Here is a 19,305-nt window from a genome sequence, read left to right on the forward strand (position 1 = left end):
TTACCATCTGAAATGTGTGTTTACTTACATATCACCTGTCCTGTCCTACACTATTATGAAGTAGGAGTTTTGTCTGATTTGTTTGCTGCTGTATCACCTATGCCTCAAGAGTACCCACCCTACGAAGGTATTCATGAATATATTAATGATCTAGATAGTATTCTACCACTTTGATAAAGACTTCCTAGCTCTTCCACACCAAAAGTGGTCTGTCTCCACTCTCAACTCCTCTAGTGCCTTAGCTATCCCTTTTTCATGGGAATTAACACAGCATTATGGTACATACAGTGTGTACACAAGCGTGTTGTTTGATTTACCTTACTCACAAATTCACATGTTGCTCGGGGGAAACACACATTACCACGGCATAAGACGTGCAGGATACATTCATTCAACACATGTGGTAAGCATGAGGTATGTTTTATCATATTTAATCAAGCAAAGTAAAGTTGAAATATTTCTAATTTTTTTTTTCAGAATTTATGACTTCCCCCAAAGTTTTATAAAGAAAGCTTTATAGGACTTCTTAAAGAATATTAAGGACTGACATACAGAATACATACGAATTTATAAATGAAATTATATGTTGAACTATTATGTAATATTACTTAACTAGGCATGACCATATATAAAACTGATTTATGTGAATTTGAGAATATAAATTCACTTAAGTTATAACTGCTAAGAATAAAGCTATTTGAGCTAATACTATAATAGACTCAACTAAAAAGAGAGGAGGAAAAATTTTCAGGACACAGGTATTAGGGGATACCTAACATATGCAGTTACATAAATTCCAGAACAAAAATGGAAATGGAAATATTTTAATATTCTCTGGGAGGAGGAGAGGCTGGACAGTTTCAACGGGCCCAGACTTGGACACGGGTGCTATTTTAGCCCTCACCCAACACTGTGAAACCTTGACAAGAATCTTTTCAGAAAACATGCTCATCATGGGCAGAGGCCTCACAGTCCTCTGAGAGCCCACAGCACAGACCTGCCGCAGAGGAGGCTTACCACGGGAGCAGAATGAGCCAAACACCTCTAAGGCAGGAATGTGAACTCCTTTTTTTCCCTGGGGTGCATAATGTTACCCACATTAAGCCTGAGCACCTTCCATACAGGCTGAGCCAGGCACAGGAATGAAACAGGAAGTGAAGCCTCCCGGCCTGGCAGCGGCACCAATTTTCACCCCAACTTAACAACAATTTCATTTCTGAGCTTCAGTGCCTCGTCTGCTGAGCAGGGAAGGGATTATTATGAGACACAGGTAAGGTTCTGCTGATTGCGTTTCAATAACCATCTGGCGCTACACACCAACTATTCTCATTCAGGTAAATATGACTGTGTGAGATCTCCTGAAAACTAATTCGCAAAGCAGTTTCAAATTAGAGAGGTCACTCCAGGCCACACTGATAAAATCTAGAACTTTTAGAGTACAGGAGTCTTTTAGCCAAATCATGAAGAATTCTTTCCTTCCTTATCAGGGTTAAGTATAATAAACTTCTGAGGGTTTACTGTGTGCCAAGCAGTCTACCTGGATTATCTCATTAGACAAAACTGTAAATCCGGTTTTACCACTTACTAGCTAAACATCTTAGAGAAATCTGCAATATCTGTTTCTCTTTCTCTGTGTCTCTAAAATGCCTATAATACCCACCTGACTACCTCATAGAACTAAGATAAGCACCAGAGATAGTCCCAGGAAAACTGGGAAAACTGTCAAGTACTACACAGCTCTAATATGTCTTGTAGAATGAATTACTATTCACTAGCGAATCACAATTCTTACAGTTTATTTACTTGTCACCTTTGTACTTCCTTATGTGAAAAGGCTCCAAGTTAGAAGTGCATTTGAATTTCTTCCAAAAAAATATGGATCTAACGTATTGCATTTTCAGTTGATATAATTTATTAAATAGCATTTAGGGTAAAGAGAGAAATAAGGAGAAAGTTTAAGGAAGAAGGTATAGATTATAAACCAATATCACTAAAATCTTACTCTCTCCTCCCACAATGCTAATCACCTACTACTCTACTGGCACTCTTTGACTAGTGCTATGATGTATAATATTTTAGAACTCAGTTTCAGAAAATTTATAGATCAAAAAGGAACACCATGTAGTAAAATTTCCTGAATATAAAAATCACTGGTAGCCTTAATTCCATGATAGTAAATTTAGTTAGGGGCCCCAACCTTCAGCAGAAGATATGAATATACTTATACATGTACCTCTAGATATATTTCCATTGGGTGTTATAGGAATTCTCTAAAGAATAATCAATAATAAAACCTGGGTAAGAGGCTTTACAACTACCATAAACTAGAATGATAAACAATGTAATAAAAACTTTTCTTTTATAGATTTATAGTCTAAATCAGGGTTCCTCCACAGTTGTACTATTGACATTTGGGGGCCAGAAAATTATTTGTGGTAGGTGGCTGTCCTGTACCGAAGGGCATTTAGCAGCATTCTTGGCTATGAAGTCACTGGTGCCAGTAGCAACTCTTGCCTCCCAAAAGCCCACCCAATGTGACAATTGAAAATGTCTGCAGACATTGCCAAATGTCTTCTGGGGACAAAATTCCCAGAAAGTAACGCATATCAACTTATTTTCTCTTCTTTCTTGTTGTCTTATGTGCTCTTACAGTTCTACAGAATGTTTTAGCCAAAACCCACAAGTGAAATTTAGGTATCTCAGTTGCCTTTGATTACAAGTTCACCTTCAATCAGTATTCATTTTCTGTTGATACTTGGCCGTAGATTCAATGGCTTAATCATAGTACAAAATTATAGCTATATACCCTTACAAATTTCTTTGTCATCAGAACTGCTACCAAGAGGCATCATAATCAAATTTTCAAATATCATATTTTCAAATACAGATATAAGTCCATGCAACGCAAAACACACGTGAGAAATGACTGCCATACGCAAAGCATCTTACCAAAAATAAAGTGACAGGTGTTAATTGCCAAATAAAGAGCAAGCCAGAAATTAACAATTAACAGATGATCTAAGACTTCAAAAGGTAATGCATATTTCTCATTAACCATGTCTTTACCAAAAAGCAAGCATTCATTATTTTTCAACCACAGGATGTTGAACAATAATGATTGTTCTACTATTCTGAGATTAACAATGTATATATGTCCAGAGAAATACCACCCAGAAACATTGGTTGTTTCAGATTTATAAACATTTACAAACATGTTTATAGATATGAAACAAGTTCTAGATTAAAAGCCTGTACGTGATTCAATTTAATTTTTTGCTCTCATTGCAGATCAATGTAAGAAAAAACATTAGTAATTAATAGACTGTAAAAACGTAATAAATTTTTATTGCACACTTTTCTGAAGACATATTTGTCTCACTTTCCATTATTTCACAAGTCATGCGTTATTCACCAGTCTCAACTTACAATCTACAATCTTGTTTTATTTGTGTTGTTACCTTGGCACTAAACTACAAGGAGAACAGCCTTTAAAACAAATACTGTACCATGCCAGCAACAATTCTGAAATAGTCTACAGAAGGCATTTGCTGCTGCAAGCTATAGCCGAGACAAATCCTGAGCTTTCTGAGCCTTGGCATTCATTTGGCTTTCTCTTGTCTTAACTCAGTCACACCGTGAGTCCCTACTAGAACATGGATAGTCACTGAAATAGCTGTGCATGTTTGCATTCCTTGTACTCAAGCTTCTTGTATCCCTTTTAAGGAAACAACATGTTTACATTACAAAGTCTTATTTACCCATAAATATTCTTCTGAAAGTTATCATTCAAAATGCTTTAAGATGCCAAGAGACTTTTCCAATTAAAACAGCTTTCCCATGGTGAATTGAGATGAAAAGATGCTTAAGTACCATGCTGAAATTGCCATGTTAACCCTCACCAGTGAAAACGTTTTAAGCACACAAGGAGCTGAACAGAGGATAACATGCCTTTACATGGCACATGGAAGGCATGCTGGGAGCGTGATTTTTAAAATCGGTGACTGAGAAGGACTTGCAATTAGTTGCTTGGTTCAGTTACACCTTTGACATCTAAAATGGTTATATTACTTTAAATAGCAATTTTAGTAACTTCTAAGCTCTCTATACTGTCAAATAACCCAGCTATCAAAATAAGAGAATCTTAGAGGTGAAATAAATTCTGGTAGGGGAAGATACTTAGCTACTAAGGCTTAGGCCTTAAAATTAAAACTGATTAAAAATCAAGATTAAAATACTGAACACACTTAAGTTTTTTTCTTAAAAACTTAGCAGTTAGAATCACATCTGGTTGTTTTTAACTAAGAATAAATGATTCTACACAGTATGTAATAAAAAGTAAAAGTATTAACTTTTAACTCTGTTATTCTGGAAATGAAAAATATTTCTAGAAAGTTATTTTTATATTTTATGTCTACCAGGTGACTAAAGTTAAATAGTAGATAAAAATTAAGAATTAGTCATACATATAGTCCTTGCAACAATATTGGAAACTACCTCGATTTTAATTTTTGCAGTGTTGGAAGGCTGATTTGATTCTATAACATAGCTATGACATAAAATTTTAACCTAATCAGGAACCTTGAAAATGTTTCCAAATTCTACTGAAGGAAAATTATACCACTCACTATCCTAAGAAAGCTCCCCATAAGCTAGGAGTATGTAGATAATGCCAACTGCATGTATTCCAACCTCGAAGTAGATATTAATATTCTTTTTCCATCACAGATTTTCTAAAATGTAGTTATTTGGGCTTCAACATCCAGAGTGAAAATTTAGACCTGTACAGTCATCAAATACTAAAATAAATAAATCTAATCTTAGGCAAGTGCTTTTGTTACTCTTAATCGACTCTTTGGGAAAAAAAAAAAAAACCTTAATTTTAAACTTCTAATAAAACATCTCTATTGTTTTCACATAGCACTTCATGCACTGAGTACTCAGACACATTACTATTAGGTTAAAAAATTTTTTTTAATTTCCCACCTCTAAATCTCATGCACAGCACGCAGCATCCCCTCGTTTAGTGACATGCCAGGACGGAAGTGTAATGACACAGGACACGAAGGACAAACAATATGCAGACACTGGCTTTTTTAAACTGTGAACCATAAAACTTACCCATTCTCACCATAAATCTTTTGAAAGAGTCTAAGAAATCAGAAAACCAAAAATTAAAAGTCATTTTTTCCAGGGCGTCAGTTTGTAAATGTGCAACATTTTTAACTTAAGAGTCTAACTAGAGATGGACAAATCTTAAAAGGTTGCTTCTTCAATCACATTCTTTTTCATGTCTCAAATCCTCATTGATCTCATATCTCAAGGAATTCACATGAAACAAGATAAAGAGTTTCCTGATTTAACTTGCATTAATAAATCCATAACAAAAAGCTTCCTGTTGCCAGGAACTAATATAAAGTTAGATATGCGTCTACTAATTTTATTCAGCCTAATCATATTTGTCCATCTCAAGTTCAATAAACTTAACATTAACCGAAATATCAAGTTGCATAACACAAAAATGCACTCATTATAAAAATGGCCGTAATTACATATATATAAATTTTAGCGAACAGTAAATAAAATTCATGCATTTTAATAAAGTTTGCACTGAACTTTAGAAAATTTAGAAAGTCACACACTAATAGTCCAAGAAACCTAGGTCAAGAACAAAATCGAAATCAAGTTAAATGAAATTTGCAATGCCATATTTTAAGGAAATTTTTTACACAAAAAGCATACCCTCCAAAATGAGAAACACATAAAACCAAACTAGAACCAGACTGTTTCAGAAATGCCTGGACATGAGAATAAAAGTCTGTTAATGTAATTGAAAAACACAATTATGAAACATCACGGTGCAAAATAGTGCCACAATCTTTCCTTGAGAAAAAGGCAAGGTTTGCTTATACACCTTCTTAGAGAGGCCTCAAATAGGTGATTTAGAGATGTGCAAATATGGAATTGCACTTTTTTTGTGAAATTACTAAAGGTTTCACAAAGCAAAATAAACTTTTACAGGATGCTTCAAAATGGCTCATGACATGCAGTCCGGCAATACGATGCCACTTTCTCACACAAGCTACACAAGGCCATCCATTACAAGCAAAATTCTTGCAGAAACACACTCTGACCTCTCAACCATCAGCCGTTTCTTGTGCCTAAGCCTGCTGGCCTCCCGGATGGCCTCCCACTTCTGTAAATCCGCCTCACTGCAGGGACCAGGGGTGAAACTGATGGGAGGCACAGGAGTTCCCATCTTCCAAGATTGGATCTTACGAATCAACATGTCATCTTTCTTCTGCCGATATGAAGGAACTAATACTCTACAGCTATTAATTTGTTCTTTGGATGGGCATGTCCTTTCAAGAACACAGAGAAATTTTGCTTGAATTTCTGGAGGAAGAGTCCAAGGTTCAGGGAAGGGAACTGGTTGGTATCTATCTGGGGCCCCCGACAAAGGCACCTCTTTCTTCTGTGCTGGAATTCGGCGAACAATCATATCATCTTTTTCTAGATCTGGAAGTACAAGTTCACCTTCCCTACATTGAAGAATTATATCTCTCTCTACAGGATCATCCTGCTCAGAAAACCTCCTGAAGTCTTCGAAAGCCCGGAGAACACATGGATTTGCGTGGAAAGCCCCAGTCTTTCTGACAAAGAAATCATCATTCTCTAAGTCAGGATCCAGGGCTGACATCTCAAGGTCACCTCTTCGATACCCTGGTGAATAAGAGAGATTCCTCCTGCGTGTTATGAGCCTTGGGCCAGCCGTGGGATCGATTTTGATATTTGTTTCAGAAGACAAGATGTCATCAGAATACGTTTGGAGAGCCTGAAGTAATAAAAACTGACTGAGGCATAGAAAAGAAAAAGGAAGGGAGAATCTCATTAAGTTTGAGAAGAGGTAATTAGGTAGCAGAATAACTAGTCAGTTACTGCGGATGAATTATTTTAGGGAGCCATAGGAGAGACTCTTACTTGGAAGAAAGACTAGCATTTAATATCATCTATGACTCTCCTGGATACCATTTAGAAAAACGAGAGCAGAACGTACTTCTCAGGAAAGGTGGCACCGTCTAGCCAAATGATGGGGCTAGAATGCAGATAGAGTGCACTTCCCTGAGGTCCGACAAGATGCTCACCTCCACCTCTCCCTCATTCCATGAACCACAATGACCTAATTCCCATCCCAAAGAACAGCAATAATCTTGAAAAGTTTCAAGAGTTGGTCATGAAACACAGGTAGTCAGCAGAAATTTAAACAATAAAATGCTGTGAAGCTTATAAAAAACTCTGATGAGACTTTTCTTAGCATTTTCCCACCAGAGTTGCCTGTCCTAGTGTCTGTCTAAAAGTAATTTCCTTTCTCCACCTCTCCATACATAGCATAACTGTAAAATTAGGTCAACTTTCCCGAAAGCCCTTTAAATGGTTTTCTGAAAGAAATGACTATGTTACGTGTAATTCTAGACTCTCTTATACATTATTGTGCTAAAGAAAAATATTTAATTCTATAGACTTCCAAGCTTACATATGCCTGCACGGAAAGCAGTAAGTTATACGTTATGCTCTTATACTAAATATTAAGTGATAAGCTTTCATGATTCAGCACATCACGGTCAGAGGTTAATGTAGCAGCAGAAGCTGGCATGGGTGTCATAGGCCAGACTTGAGCAGGAAGGCTCATGCAGACAGGTACACCTGGGCTCGTCCGAAGCACCACTGGTTCTCCGGGCTGCATGGGTGTCCCGTGAGTTTCGGGCCTGTTTGGTAGCTAATTCCATCAAGAGTGAAGGTCTTTGGCGGTTGCTGTCTATCCTATGCTCTGCTCTCTGTATCCTACTAAAAATGGCGGAGCTTCTGCCAGAACCTGAATCCTCATCCTCAGAGTCTGAATTCCTCCTACTGTACAGTGAGGCAGAGAAAGGAAGGAGAGAGAGAAGACAACAAAGAATTGGAGAAAAACATAACTAAATCTAATGACGAGCTATGACTATGTATTTAAAAGAGGGCTTCTTTAAGATCGAGATCCTAAAGTTTACATTTAAACAGCTTTATTTATTTATTTATTTGTTTGTTTGTTTGTTTATTTATTTATTTTTGATTTTATTTTAGTTATACAAGTTCCACAGATGTTGGAGAGAAATGAACCTGTCTCTTTCATAAAAAGCATACATAGCATGTACCCAGCCAGGGTGCTGAACGAACACTGGAATGACAGAAACATGGACAAAGACAAACCTGAATCCCTGAAATTCCTTATACCATGGTTTATAAGTTTCCCTTTTTATTCTTTTCCAGTTCACATCTTCTGGGATCCAACATTTGGGAAGAAACTGATCAAAAGCGTTCCCTGGGTTTGGCATGATTGGACTTAGCTTTCGCACATAAAGATCATCCTTTACAATGTTGGGTATGCTTGCCTTTTCTTCTTCCTCTTCCAAGTAACAAGAGGAATTTGAAGTTTCATGTACTGTTGGCCAGTTCTTCACATTTGTGCTCCAAGTTCTCCTCTCGTTACTGTTCAAAACACCCAACCAGTTAAGATAATGCATGAGCAATTTGTGACATAGAACACCAAAGGCATGCTTTCTGGCCCACAAAAGTTACACCACTGTGAATGAAGCAAATTAATTTCCATTCTCATCATTACAGCTCCTAGAACAAAGTTAAGGCATTATAACAGCATCTCGTTTACTTAGAGACTAGCTTACACACAAGGGCCAAAGATAATTATGTGATAAAAGAGACAAATTGCAAACAATTTGAGATGTTATATTATGCATTAAAATCAACAGAAAAGACATTTGGGTCCAAGAGAAATTTTTCTGACCTCATCGGTCTGTATAGCCTGGTGGCTACTGGGTCAGTAGGAGAAAATATTTGTGAATAAGAGTTAGGAGAGAGAGTTTTTGAGATGAAATTCCCCAGCCCCTTTTTCACTTAAAATCTACAGTTGACTAAGTCATCCAAAACTACATCAGGTGATCTTCATTCATCCTTGGCATCTGATTCACTTTCAGACCTGTATACCTCCTTCTGACAGGAAGCTGAATTTGAAAAGTCCCATTCTGCTCTGCTAATTTGATTCAAAATTAAAGGATTCTTTTTGTGTCCACTGAGATCAATCAACACAGAAAAACAAAAGGAAAAGAACAACACGGCAGAGCTCACAATGGATAATATAAGTCATCCGGTAAGCTAAAAGATACCAAGTAGTCTAAAGGCGTGCATTAAAAAATGGAATAGGCAAAATCATATGCTAACTTTCTAAAACGAAATAAAATATCTTCAAGACATGTGTGACTAAAAATATAGGTAAGAAAAAAAACATTTCTATTAATGAGATTTAATATATTTTAATCTATAAAATACATTTTAAGAACGATTCCTTGGACCGCGTTTAAATATCCCAGCAAATTCTCAAGTACACCAAATTTTAAAACTCAATAATTGGATATCACATCGCAGTACCTTGGAAATGTTCCATCTGCTTCTGCATAGACAGGGCTTGCCCAGCTTCTTCTATTATCCTCATTTCTGTCCGGCTTCTTCTTCCTCAAGGGTGCCGGCACGTAGGACGGCTGTCTACTTTTGTTGGGTAAAAAACGATTGAATGGTAAAGCAGACTTTGGTTCGATGGATGAAATCCTTCGATAGGACATATCATCTTTATTACAATCCTGCATTTTGAATGTAAATTCAGAATCTGTGTCACTTTCACAACCTAGAAAAGAGGCACAAGAATTTTCTTTACTCTCCAGATTACTCCTCTAACGGAAACCTTCACAGCATGCCTGCTTTGTTTTTCCCTTGAAAACTCAGTGCTCTACTGCTAACTGCAAGGAATATTTTTAGAAATTTGTCACGAAGTTGTGATAAGATCCATTAGGAGGAACTTGCTTTGCATACTGGAGGCGCGTGCAGTACATTCTTTTACTGTTGCACATTCTAAGCAGAAAAAGTCCTAATTTACAGCCAAACCACTGTTCTTCTCGATCTTCCTTATCCCATAGTTTTTCATAAAACTTTTTGATGGAATACATGTGAACAAAACCTAGCAAATGAGTTAAGGACACTTAAATAAGATATATAAGTAATTCTAGGGAAACTAATTTAAAATGAAGCGTGCGGCCACCTAAAGTATCCGTGAGGCAAGAAATAAGGGAGGACATAGAGAAGAAAAAACACAAGATCTCAGGGTTCGGTAGAGCCATTTGAGACCCCTATAAGCAAGAATCGCACATTAGATATGAGCTTGAACCAAAAGATTTCTAAAGTCCCAAAAGAATATCGAGTCTCATACCTAAATGAGAACACAGAAGCCAAGGCTCTTTCTGAGGGTGGCCATGGAAATTATATTTTTGATACAAAGTCGTTGAAATACAAATTCGAAAGAATACACTTGGATACCCTTCAAGTTCAGAATGATCCAAATCCACTGTCGTAAAAATAAATAAATAAATAAATGTGCTCTTTTAAAGACGCTGGAAGAAAAGCGTACACTACTATAGATCGCCTCTATGCATTTTAAAGAAAATAGGTGAATATGGCTTGCTCCCGACCAGGGCTTTCTGAGGCTGGCTGTGTGAGGTCTCTGAGTCCCTGAGAGCAGCAGGTTCCCAGCACAGAGAGCACCTGCGGGGTTAACCTGAGCTAAAAGCTTTCTTGCCTCCTCCCTCCTGCTTGGCAGGAATCTACAGTACATAACACTGAGAATAGCCTACGGGAAATGGATAACATACAGATGAGACCATGAGACCCAAAAGGGTAAAGGACATGCACAGTGAAAAGGAAGAAAGTTTAAGCAGCTAAAGCCAGGAGGATTTATAGTCAATAATCTGGTGTTTTGTTTGTTTTAACCACGTCCTAAGTAAACGGTACATTTTTTAGAAATAAGAGAAATGTCTTAATTCTTGCTAAAATTTGTACATGTAAAATCTTAAATACACAGAGAGATTGTTTCACTTTAGAATCTTTCCTCATTTTTATTGAGAAATAATTGACATATGACACTGTCTGTTTGAGGTGTACAGTATGATTTGACTTACATAATATTGTGAAATGATTACCACAATAAGTTTAGTTAATATCCATCATTCTCATATAGATAGAAAAAAAGGAAAACATTTCCTTGTGATGAGAACTCTTAGGATCTTTCTTCATTTTCATAAATACCAAATAGTGCTAACTGTAGTCACACTGTATATTGCATGAATTTTTAAAGTTAATTTTTTTTTTATTTTTGAGTCTAGTACATACAGTACCCAATAGAGTAGGCAAATATTCTTGACATAAGAGGTTTCACATAAAACTAAAGAATTTGATTTTGCAATTCTGTTAACATAAAAATATTATCTTAAGCTGTGCTGATCATCAATTATGGACTGTTACTTGGTAGGTAGCAGAATGTGAATATATTTATCACACACACACAAAAAGAAGGCTTATCATCCTGGAGGCCCTCAGGCTTTCTTTTTTCACCCCTTAGTTGTGATTACCAAGTCTTCACATCTACACTTTTAATGAAATTTATTGGGTGACACTGGTTAGTAAAATCATATAGGTTTCAAGTGTACAATTCAATAAAACATCATACATATATTGCACGTGTGTTCACTACCCGAAGTTAAATTTACTTCTGTCATCATTGATTTGACCACTTTTACCCCTATCTACCACTCCTCTCTCCCCTTTACTCTGGTTAAACAAGGCCTGTAACTCCTTCCCCAAGATCGGCAAGCAGTGTGACAATGACAGTGGCCCTCTGCTTTTCATCACATGTACCAGGCACCTAGCCCAATGAGTATCTGAGAAGACTTCAGTTCCACACCCCTGGACCACAGCACGTTCCTACAATGCATCAATCTTTTTTCCTTCTATTCTTTGGTAGCTAGATATAAATTTAAACACTGAATGTTTTAGGTTCTTCAGTCAGAACAAAGTAATGTAAAATGGGTTGAAAATTTCAGCCTCTGCTTTTACAGCTTTAATCACTTATATGAATTATAAAATCAGATTCATAATAGTCATCTAGGCTATAAGTGTCACACTTAGATAGCCAACAAATGCAGCAGTCATTATAAAGGTTTACTCTTAAATATCCATTTACACTTTTTTGTTAATTTTTAAATGCCACTATTATAAAAACTCAAGAATTTTCGTTTGTGTGACAATGCTTAACAATTTCTTTGCTGATTTTTATTTTTGGAAGGCAAATTCCTTGTACATTACATTAAATTTATGTAGATTTACTTAAAGACAACAAATAAAGATTAAATTATAGTTAATGATGTGTATGCTATAGCATTTATGACAAGTGTAATGTGCTCTGAAGTGCCTCAAAAAACAAGATGCATAAATGAATGCACAGAAGGAGAGGGTCAGGTATGTGACAAAGCGAGCGCACGGTGAAATGCTGTGGTAGAGCCAGTGCGTGTGCACGTGCTACGGTGTTCACCGTAAAATCCTTCCAACTTCGATGATGTTTGAAATTTTTTTATAATAAAAACCTCAGAGAAAACACTTACTATTAAATGTGATAACGAAATTAAATAAAAGAATAATGAAAATGAACAGGTAAAATTCCTAACAGTCGAGCACAAACTCACAAGCAGAGCTCTCAGTCTTTTCCGCATTGATGGTAGAAGTACAGAGATATCTGAAGCAACTCTACTCGTGGTTTCGACTTGGCTAAATTTGAATCACTAGAGGTATACAGTCAGAAATTACTGACACCACCCAGCGACCGTAGGCATAAGATGCACTGAGTAACTGGTAAGACCGTAATCCTGGTATTTTGAAAGAAGGCTCCTCCCCCACACAGAATGACTTTCTGTACTTAACTCTAAACTGGGTTAGCTCTGACCTTGACAGAATCAAACGATATTTTCTAACACCACACAAGTATTGTTACTTAACCAAAGTTTAGCATTATAAATCATTAAAGATATCTATCGTTTCTTCTCTTAGAGACCATTAAAAAGATGCTTTTGTCTTTTTTTTCCTTGAGAATTTTTTTTTTTTTAAATCTTTTAAGACAAGGTAAAAAGAAAGAAAATAACTCAGGAACTAGAACAGACTTTTTAGACCTTTTTTTTTATTATTATTAGATGGACCAATGACTAGGTCTTATAGGTGCAGATTATTAAGCCTGAATCTGGAGAGAAAAAAATCAAAACACATTAATACTGATAAAACGAGTCATAGTTAACTGTCTCCTCTCTAGTCTTCTCTAAAAATAGGAAGGAAAAAAAAAGAAGCAAAACCATCATTCCTCTACTGGTGATACACTGAGGGAGGAAAATCAAAAACGAAAAACAATTACACTTCGGTCTCTATGAAAATCCACTGCTTGGTGAAATTTTTACCTCAACAGTTTTCACCTCATTTTTCTACTGTTATTCCCAATTTTCTGAATTATGCAAACAAATAAAAATACACTGACAGTCAAAAATGTAACTCACCTTCACGTCCACCCCTCAGTGTGATATCAGAGGAGCAGCTTGTGAATGACCTAGACCCCAAAGAGTCCAAGCTTTCAAACGAATCTTCTCTCTTATGGTTGCCTGGAGGAGCAGGAAATTCACCCCTTTCAGCGCACCAGATATCACCGTAACCACTGTCCCTGCCGCTTCTTTTCAGGCAGCTAGACTCTTCGAGTGCCTAAAGACATATTTTTTAAAGAGTAGTAAGTTAGCATAAAATTCCAAAAATGTTTGTTTGCATAGCTCAAGTTGTGCTTCATTTGATAGGTGTTTAAAAAAATCTGATTTAAAAAAATCAGAAAATAGTCTTACAGCCATGCTACCCTGAATAAGCCTGATCCCATCTGATCTCGGAAGCTAACCAGGGTTGGGACTGGTTAGTACTTAGATGGAAGACCACCTAGGAAGACCAGGTGCTGTAGGTGTAAAAAATTTTTAAAAATCGGAAAATAAATCTGTTTTCCCACAAGTGATACTTGGCACTCGTAACAATAAGGAGGTATTCAGTATTCTTAAAAAAGTAGCAGGGTCTATTTGAAAATAAGGAAGGGGGAACATTTTAACAAGAAAACCTTCTAATTAGATTATTCAAATGCTAAAATCAATGATTATCTACAGTTATCTGGCAATAAATATGAAAGGAGTCGAAGAGAAAAACCAACCTTAACTTTGATATCCAAAAGAAGATAACAAATTATATTCATTCGGCCTACCTCTAGGAAATATTTGGGGTGATGTGTATTAAACAAAAAATCACAACAGTGAAAGTTCATTAACAAAAGGTTTTAAAAAGAAAGGGGAAAATACAGCAGGTAAACATGGCAAAGAATTTATTTATTTTTACTGATTATAAAACCTAGATCTGAACCAAGGAAAACAAACTTGTTTGCCAACATACAAATATTTTTCCGAGATCTAAATAAATATTCATTTGGCTCATGTAAGAGATATATAGAAATACGACAAATGTCATTAACCACAGGTTTGTAAATCAGATAGAATTTAACTCAAAGGTGTTTTTAACTGACATTCCTCTATGAAAATAAATACCAAAATATAACTAAACTTTTTAAAATTAGGATTTAAGTTACATTTGTAAAGCCCTTAGCACAGTCCTTATACATAGTAAAAATCAATGAATAGCTACTATAATTTTTTTAATATGGTGAATGTAACTCATTCTAGTAAAAATCAGGAATGTTAATTTTAGGTGAGTTTACTAATACAGAGACAGTCTGAAGAACCTAGGAATTCCTAACAAACAAATATAACATGTGAACCTTGATTAAATCATGATTCACAAAAATACCTATGAAACAAAGTTGGGAGATAACCGGGAAATTCTGAATATAGATCGAATATTAGATTATAGAGAATAGTTATGAATTTTCTTAAGTATAATAGATATCATGGCTACATGGAAGAATCTCCATATACCAATAAACAAACAAACGAATATCTTACTTTTAAAAAACACTTATTATTAAGGGGTGAGAGCTCTGCAATTTACCTTGAAATGATTAAGTAAATAAAACATGGATGAATAGATATATAAAGTCAATATGGAAAAATCTTAATAACTGAATAATGCATAACTGGGTATTTGTTATACTATTCCCACAACTTCTAATTATGACCATTCTCAACATATGAAAAAGTTGACAAAAGAATGTTTACAATGAATAATCAGCAGCTGTCTCAGGCATACTTTTGGCTAAGACTAGATCTGTCAATTCGTAGTTGAATGGTTTGACAAGTGTTTGAAGCACCAATAAGGTCTAGCAGATTTATGTGAGATTTTATATGCTTTGGATGCCAGACACCCTCGTGTCAGAGTTGACATCTGCCATGACAATGCAAGCACCTACCTTGTACCCTATTTCCAAGCAGATGGAGAAGCTGGGCCTAATGTGCCTCAACATATAAAAAGATCCACCCCCCCACCCATACCCCTACCCCTCTCTGCCAGCTCCAGTGCTAAATGCTATCAAGAATAAAGGTGTCTATGTGGAAAAAAATACATTATACACACACACACACATACACACATACACACAATTCTAAGTAAATCTTCTGATTCATCAGGTTTCTTAGATATGTACTTGTTGAAGCCTTAGGGATCTCAACACAAAGAGATGATTTTTTACTACATAAATGTTAGTTATTTATAACAGGCCACCACAGCTATAAAAGAACCTGAGTCTGACCCCAATACCTGGTTATTTAGGACTTTACTCTGATAAGTCACTTAGACTAAGTCACCTCCAACTTACAGGATGACAGGTACAAGAGCTTACCCCAACTATATTTTAATTGATATCTCAGATTGTCCATTAAGCATTATCTACTTAAGTAGGAAAGTCTGATGAACATAATGAGTTTTGATTTTAACGGAACAGATGCAAAACAAATTTTATATTCACACACGTCTTATGGTCATCTCCACTCTATAATAATGGAATGTAACCACAGCTATAGTTTTACCTATCAATTTTTTTTTTTTTTTTATCTACTCTGATTTTACCTATACTGGTGACAGGAACAGCCTTTAATTAAGCATTCCCAGCACAAACACTGCACCAGGATTCTTCAGCCCGAATCAGACTGCCATAAGACGACCGGACCAATGGCTGTTAAAAGAACACTAATACAGGAACCAATGCACCACATTGTTTTTAACTGGATGTTTTCTTAGCTGAAGTAACTAAGGCAAAGCTCTGATCATGCCCAAAGCCCCCTCCTGCACGTTGCTCCATCAGTCTTACCCTCCTCTACTGCAGTGAACTACCTGCTCACCTGCCTCCAACAGACGATTGTGCTCTACGAGGATGGGTCACTTGCCTTGTGTGGGTGTTTTCCCAACAACTGGTACAATGTCTGTGCATGATAGATAATATCTCAACTATTACTAAATTAACTGTTTCGAGGAATTTGAATGGAGTGCTATCAACTCTTTACAATTAAAAAATAATAAAAATCAAAATAATAATCAAAATCAAAAAGGAATACCTGAACCTTCTAGGTCAGGGGTCCCCTAGCCACAGATGTTACCAGCCAGTGGCCTGTTAAGAACTGGGCCACATGGCCACTCGGCAGGTCAGCAAGCAAAGCTTCAGCCACTCCCCAGCACTAGCATCACTGTCTCAGTGCCACCTCAGATTATCAGGCATTAGATTTTCATAGGATCACTGGTGCCTGGTACCAAAAAGGTTGGGGCCACTGTTCTAGCCTGCCTATACAATCCCATCTTTCTAAACGTATGTGCCTGGGCTCAGGCAAAACCATTTAACCATCAGGATACTTGTAAGGCAAAGTAACCATTTTCATCCTGTTTTAAAATTTCTATCTTCCAATCATGGTAACTAACATCATATCTTAACAATATACCAGAGACTAATGCTAAATGCCTTACTGGTGTAGTATCATTTAATCATAACAAAAACCCACGGAGTAATTACTAATAATTAAATAGTGACATATTACTGTGATTGTAAATTTTCTTCTGAGCACACTGCAAACTCCCCTAGATAAATATCTCATTAGACACATTAATTTTCCCATTTGGATGCTATAAATGAAGACTTGCCAGGACTACAGTCAGACCCGACACTAAATTCTCCTCAAACCACCCTTAAACATTTGTTCAAAAGCTGCAACATTGATTCTAGGATATAAAGGACTAAAAATGTGTTTAAAACAAAGGATTCTAACTCTGAAAAACCTTATCGTGGTTCATGTAACAGCATTTATTACTCTTTGGGGGACAAAAATAGTATGACAGAATCATGAGGATATTGAAGTGTAGACATTAGAGATAATCATCCATGACAAAAAGACATTAAGATGAAGGATTTGAGTAGCTTCCACACATTGTAATAGTCCTGAAGCACCTTTCTACTGCAGATTGAATTCATAATGAGTGTAGAGAGTTAAGTTATACAAAGTTTTTATGAACAAAAATGAATATGTCACCAAGTTACCTAAAATTAAGAGATAAATACCTATACCTGTAAACTATACCCTGGAAACTGCTCTGAAATAGACTCACTCACTGCCTGGTGGTGGCATACAAAGCCAGCAAATAAATGAGTAACAATTCTCTCTACCCAGCCCAGTCTAGACCAGAGCAAAGACCATCAGAGCTGCTATATTTGCTGTAGAGGAGAATGAAGAGAAACGCACCAAAAAAAAAAAAAAAAAAAAAAGGAGGAGAACATAATGTTAGTTATAGTAGTCATCTCATACAGATGTAGTTTCCTTACCTTAGTCAGAGCTTGTCCTAAAAGATTCTCAAATGCTTTCAAATTAAGATATGGACCATTATAGTAAGGGTTACTTTGTGCTTTTCTTCCCAGCCAGTACAACGTTATCAAAACCTTTAAAACAAATTCCATGAAACAAAAAGATCAATCTATTTATAGCAACTGATTGCAAGCTCAAATGCAAATGAGCATTCTAGATAAAAGATATCATATCTATGGCTGAAAGCATATTTTCTTTTAAATTTTAGGAAGGAGAAGCGTCATTAAAAATGACCCTAGATTTCTCTTGAGCACATTCTCAAACCCAAAGCCCAGATCCCAGCAGCTATTCATACATTCTACTAATATATATGAAGACAGAAAAACTTTAATGGATACTTAAAAGTAATAATTCTCAGCTTCTTTAAGGGTATTGAGCTCTTGTGCTTTTAATAAACTGTCTTATTTTTAAAAATTTTTCTAATACAAGTAGACTATTATAGTTATTGGATAAGTCTACACTGAGCAAATACCCAAAGTTCTTAACATTCAGTGTTTTTCCTTAAAGTCTGATTTGGTGGTTTCTGACTTACTCCCCTAAAAATCCCAAAGTGTGTTCATTTGCCTTTACCACATTACTAACATACAAGGAACCACTACGTTTAATTTGTCCTCTTATTACCATGAAGACAGAAAAATATATATTTTAACCAAATTTAAACATATTTAAAGTTTGTGACTGTTTGGTTTCTAACACAAATTTTATTAGAAAAAGGATAGAGTATGCCAGATATTTTTAGATCTCACTCCCTTATTACAGAGAAAGTAAAAAACCATTTATAATATTACATTAAATATATCTTACATTTTTCACTCTCCTGTCAGTCTCTTCTTGCCTGTAAAGAAAAAAGAAGAAGTATCCATTAATATCTATGAACCTTAAATTATTAATTATTAACTAGAAACTTATTTTTATTCTAAAGTTCTATGAATATTAATACCACCTGGTATTAGACTGCATATTATCCCTCAGAAGAATTTTTCCATATTCACTGATTTCATGAAATATAATGGACTATAAAAGTTTTCTATAAAAGGTTGTATTTTTCTCATTACTTTATTCATTACAGTCTGATTTTTAAAATGCATTATTTGCATTTTTTTGTATTTATTTTAAATAATTTTTAAATCCAATCAAAAGGGGAAAGAAGTGTGCTTGTGGAAGAAAAAAAAATCAGGAAACAGGAAAGGAAAAAAAGGCAGTTTTGTGCTGAGTTCTCTATTGTCCATGTAGGTTTTCTCACTCAAGTTCCCCAGCAAACTGGTGAGAGACCAGACCAGACTGATATTGAGAAGTACAGTTTTAAAAATTGCTGTGAATCTCTGCCTAAAGAGATTTTGCTCTATACAAGCCTCATGGGTTTCCCCCACTACACACACACATACACGCCTGTAAAAGGACATAATATTTATGGGAGAAGTTAAAAAAGACAGATGTCACTATGATGTTGAAGAAGCAACAATATGAGTTAATTAACAAAGGGATAATTGTCCCTAAAATAATGTGGCTTCTGTCA

At 35.8% G+C, this 19,305-nt stretch overlaps 1 protein-coding gene and 1 pseudogene across 9 annotated transcripts in view; one reads left to right on the forward strand and one right to left on the reverse strand.

Annotated features, from left to right (window-relative positions):
* Window positions 1–19,305, reverse strand: part of LMO7 (LIM domain 7) — a 180,693-nt gene that overhangs the window by 40,594 nt on the left and 120,794 nt on the right. For 3 of the 9 annotated variants that reach the window (XM_016149351.2, XM_036228896.1, XM_016149352.2), the window contains 8 exons: window positions 18,594–18,624; window positions 17,750–17,863; window positions 13,467–13,665; window positions 9,475–9,727; window positions 8,242–8,520; window positions 7,702–7,905; window positions 6,132–6,851; window positions 5,119–5,148 (listed from right to left, as the gene is read on the reverse strand). In XM_016149351.2, the coding sequence (XP_016004837.2) occupies window positions 5,119–5,148; window positions 6,132–6,851; window positions 7,702–7,905; window positions 8,242–8,520; window positions 9,475–9,727; window positions 13,467–13,665; window positions 17,750–17,863; window positions 18,594–18,624 (1,830 nt within the window). The remainder of the gene's footprint in view (window positions 1–5,118; window positions 5,149–6,131; window positions 6,852–7,701; window positions 7,906–8,241; window positions 8,521–9,474; window positions 9,728–13,466; window positions 13,666–17,749; window positions 17,864–18,593; window positions 18,625–19,305) is intronic. The other 6 variants (XM_016149355.2, XM_036228897.1, XM_036228899.1 and 3 more) reach the window with 4 other exon arrangements.
* Window positions 13,794–13,912, forward strand: LOC118609564 (annotated as a pseudogene).

Source organism: Rousettus aegyptiacus, unplaced genomic scaffold, assembly GCF_014176215.1.
Source record: "Rousettus aegyptiacus isolate mRouAeg1 unplaced genomic scaffold, mRouAeg1.p scaffold_m13_p_11, whole genome shotgun sequence".
Lineage (NCBI taxonomy): Eukaryota > Metazoa > Chordata > Mammalia > Chiroptera > Pteropodidae > Rousettus > Rousettus aegyptiacus.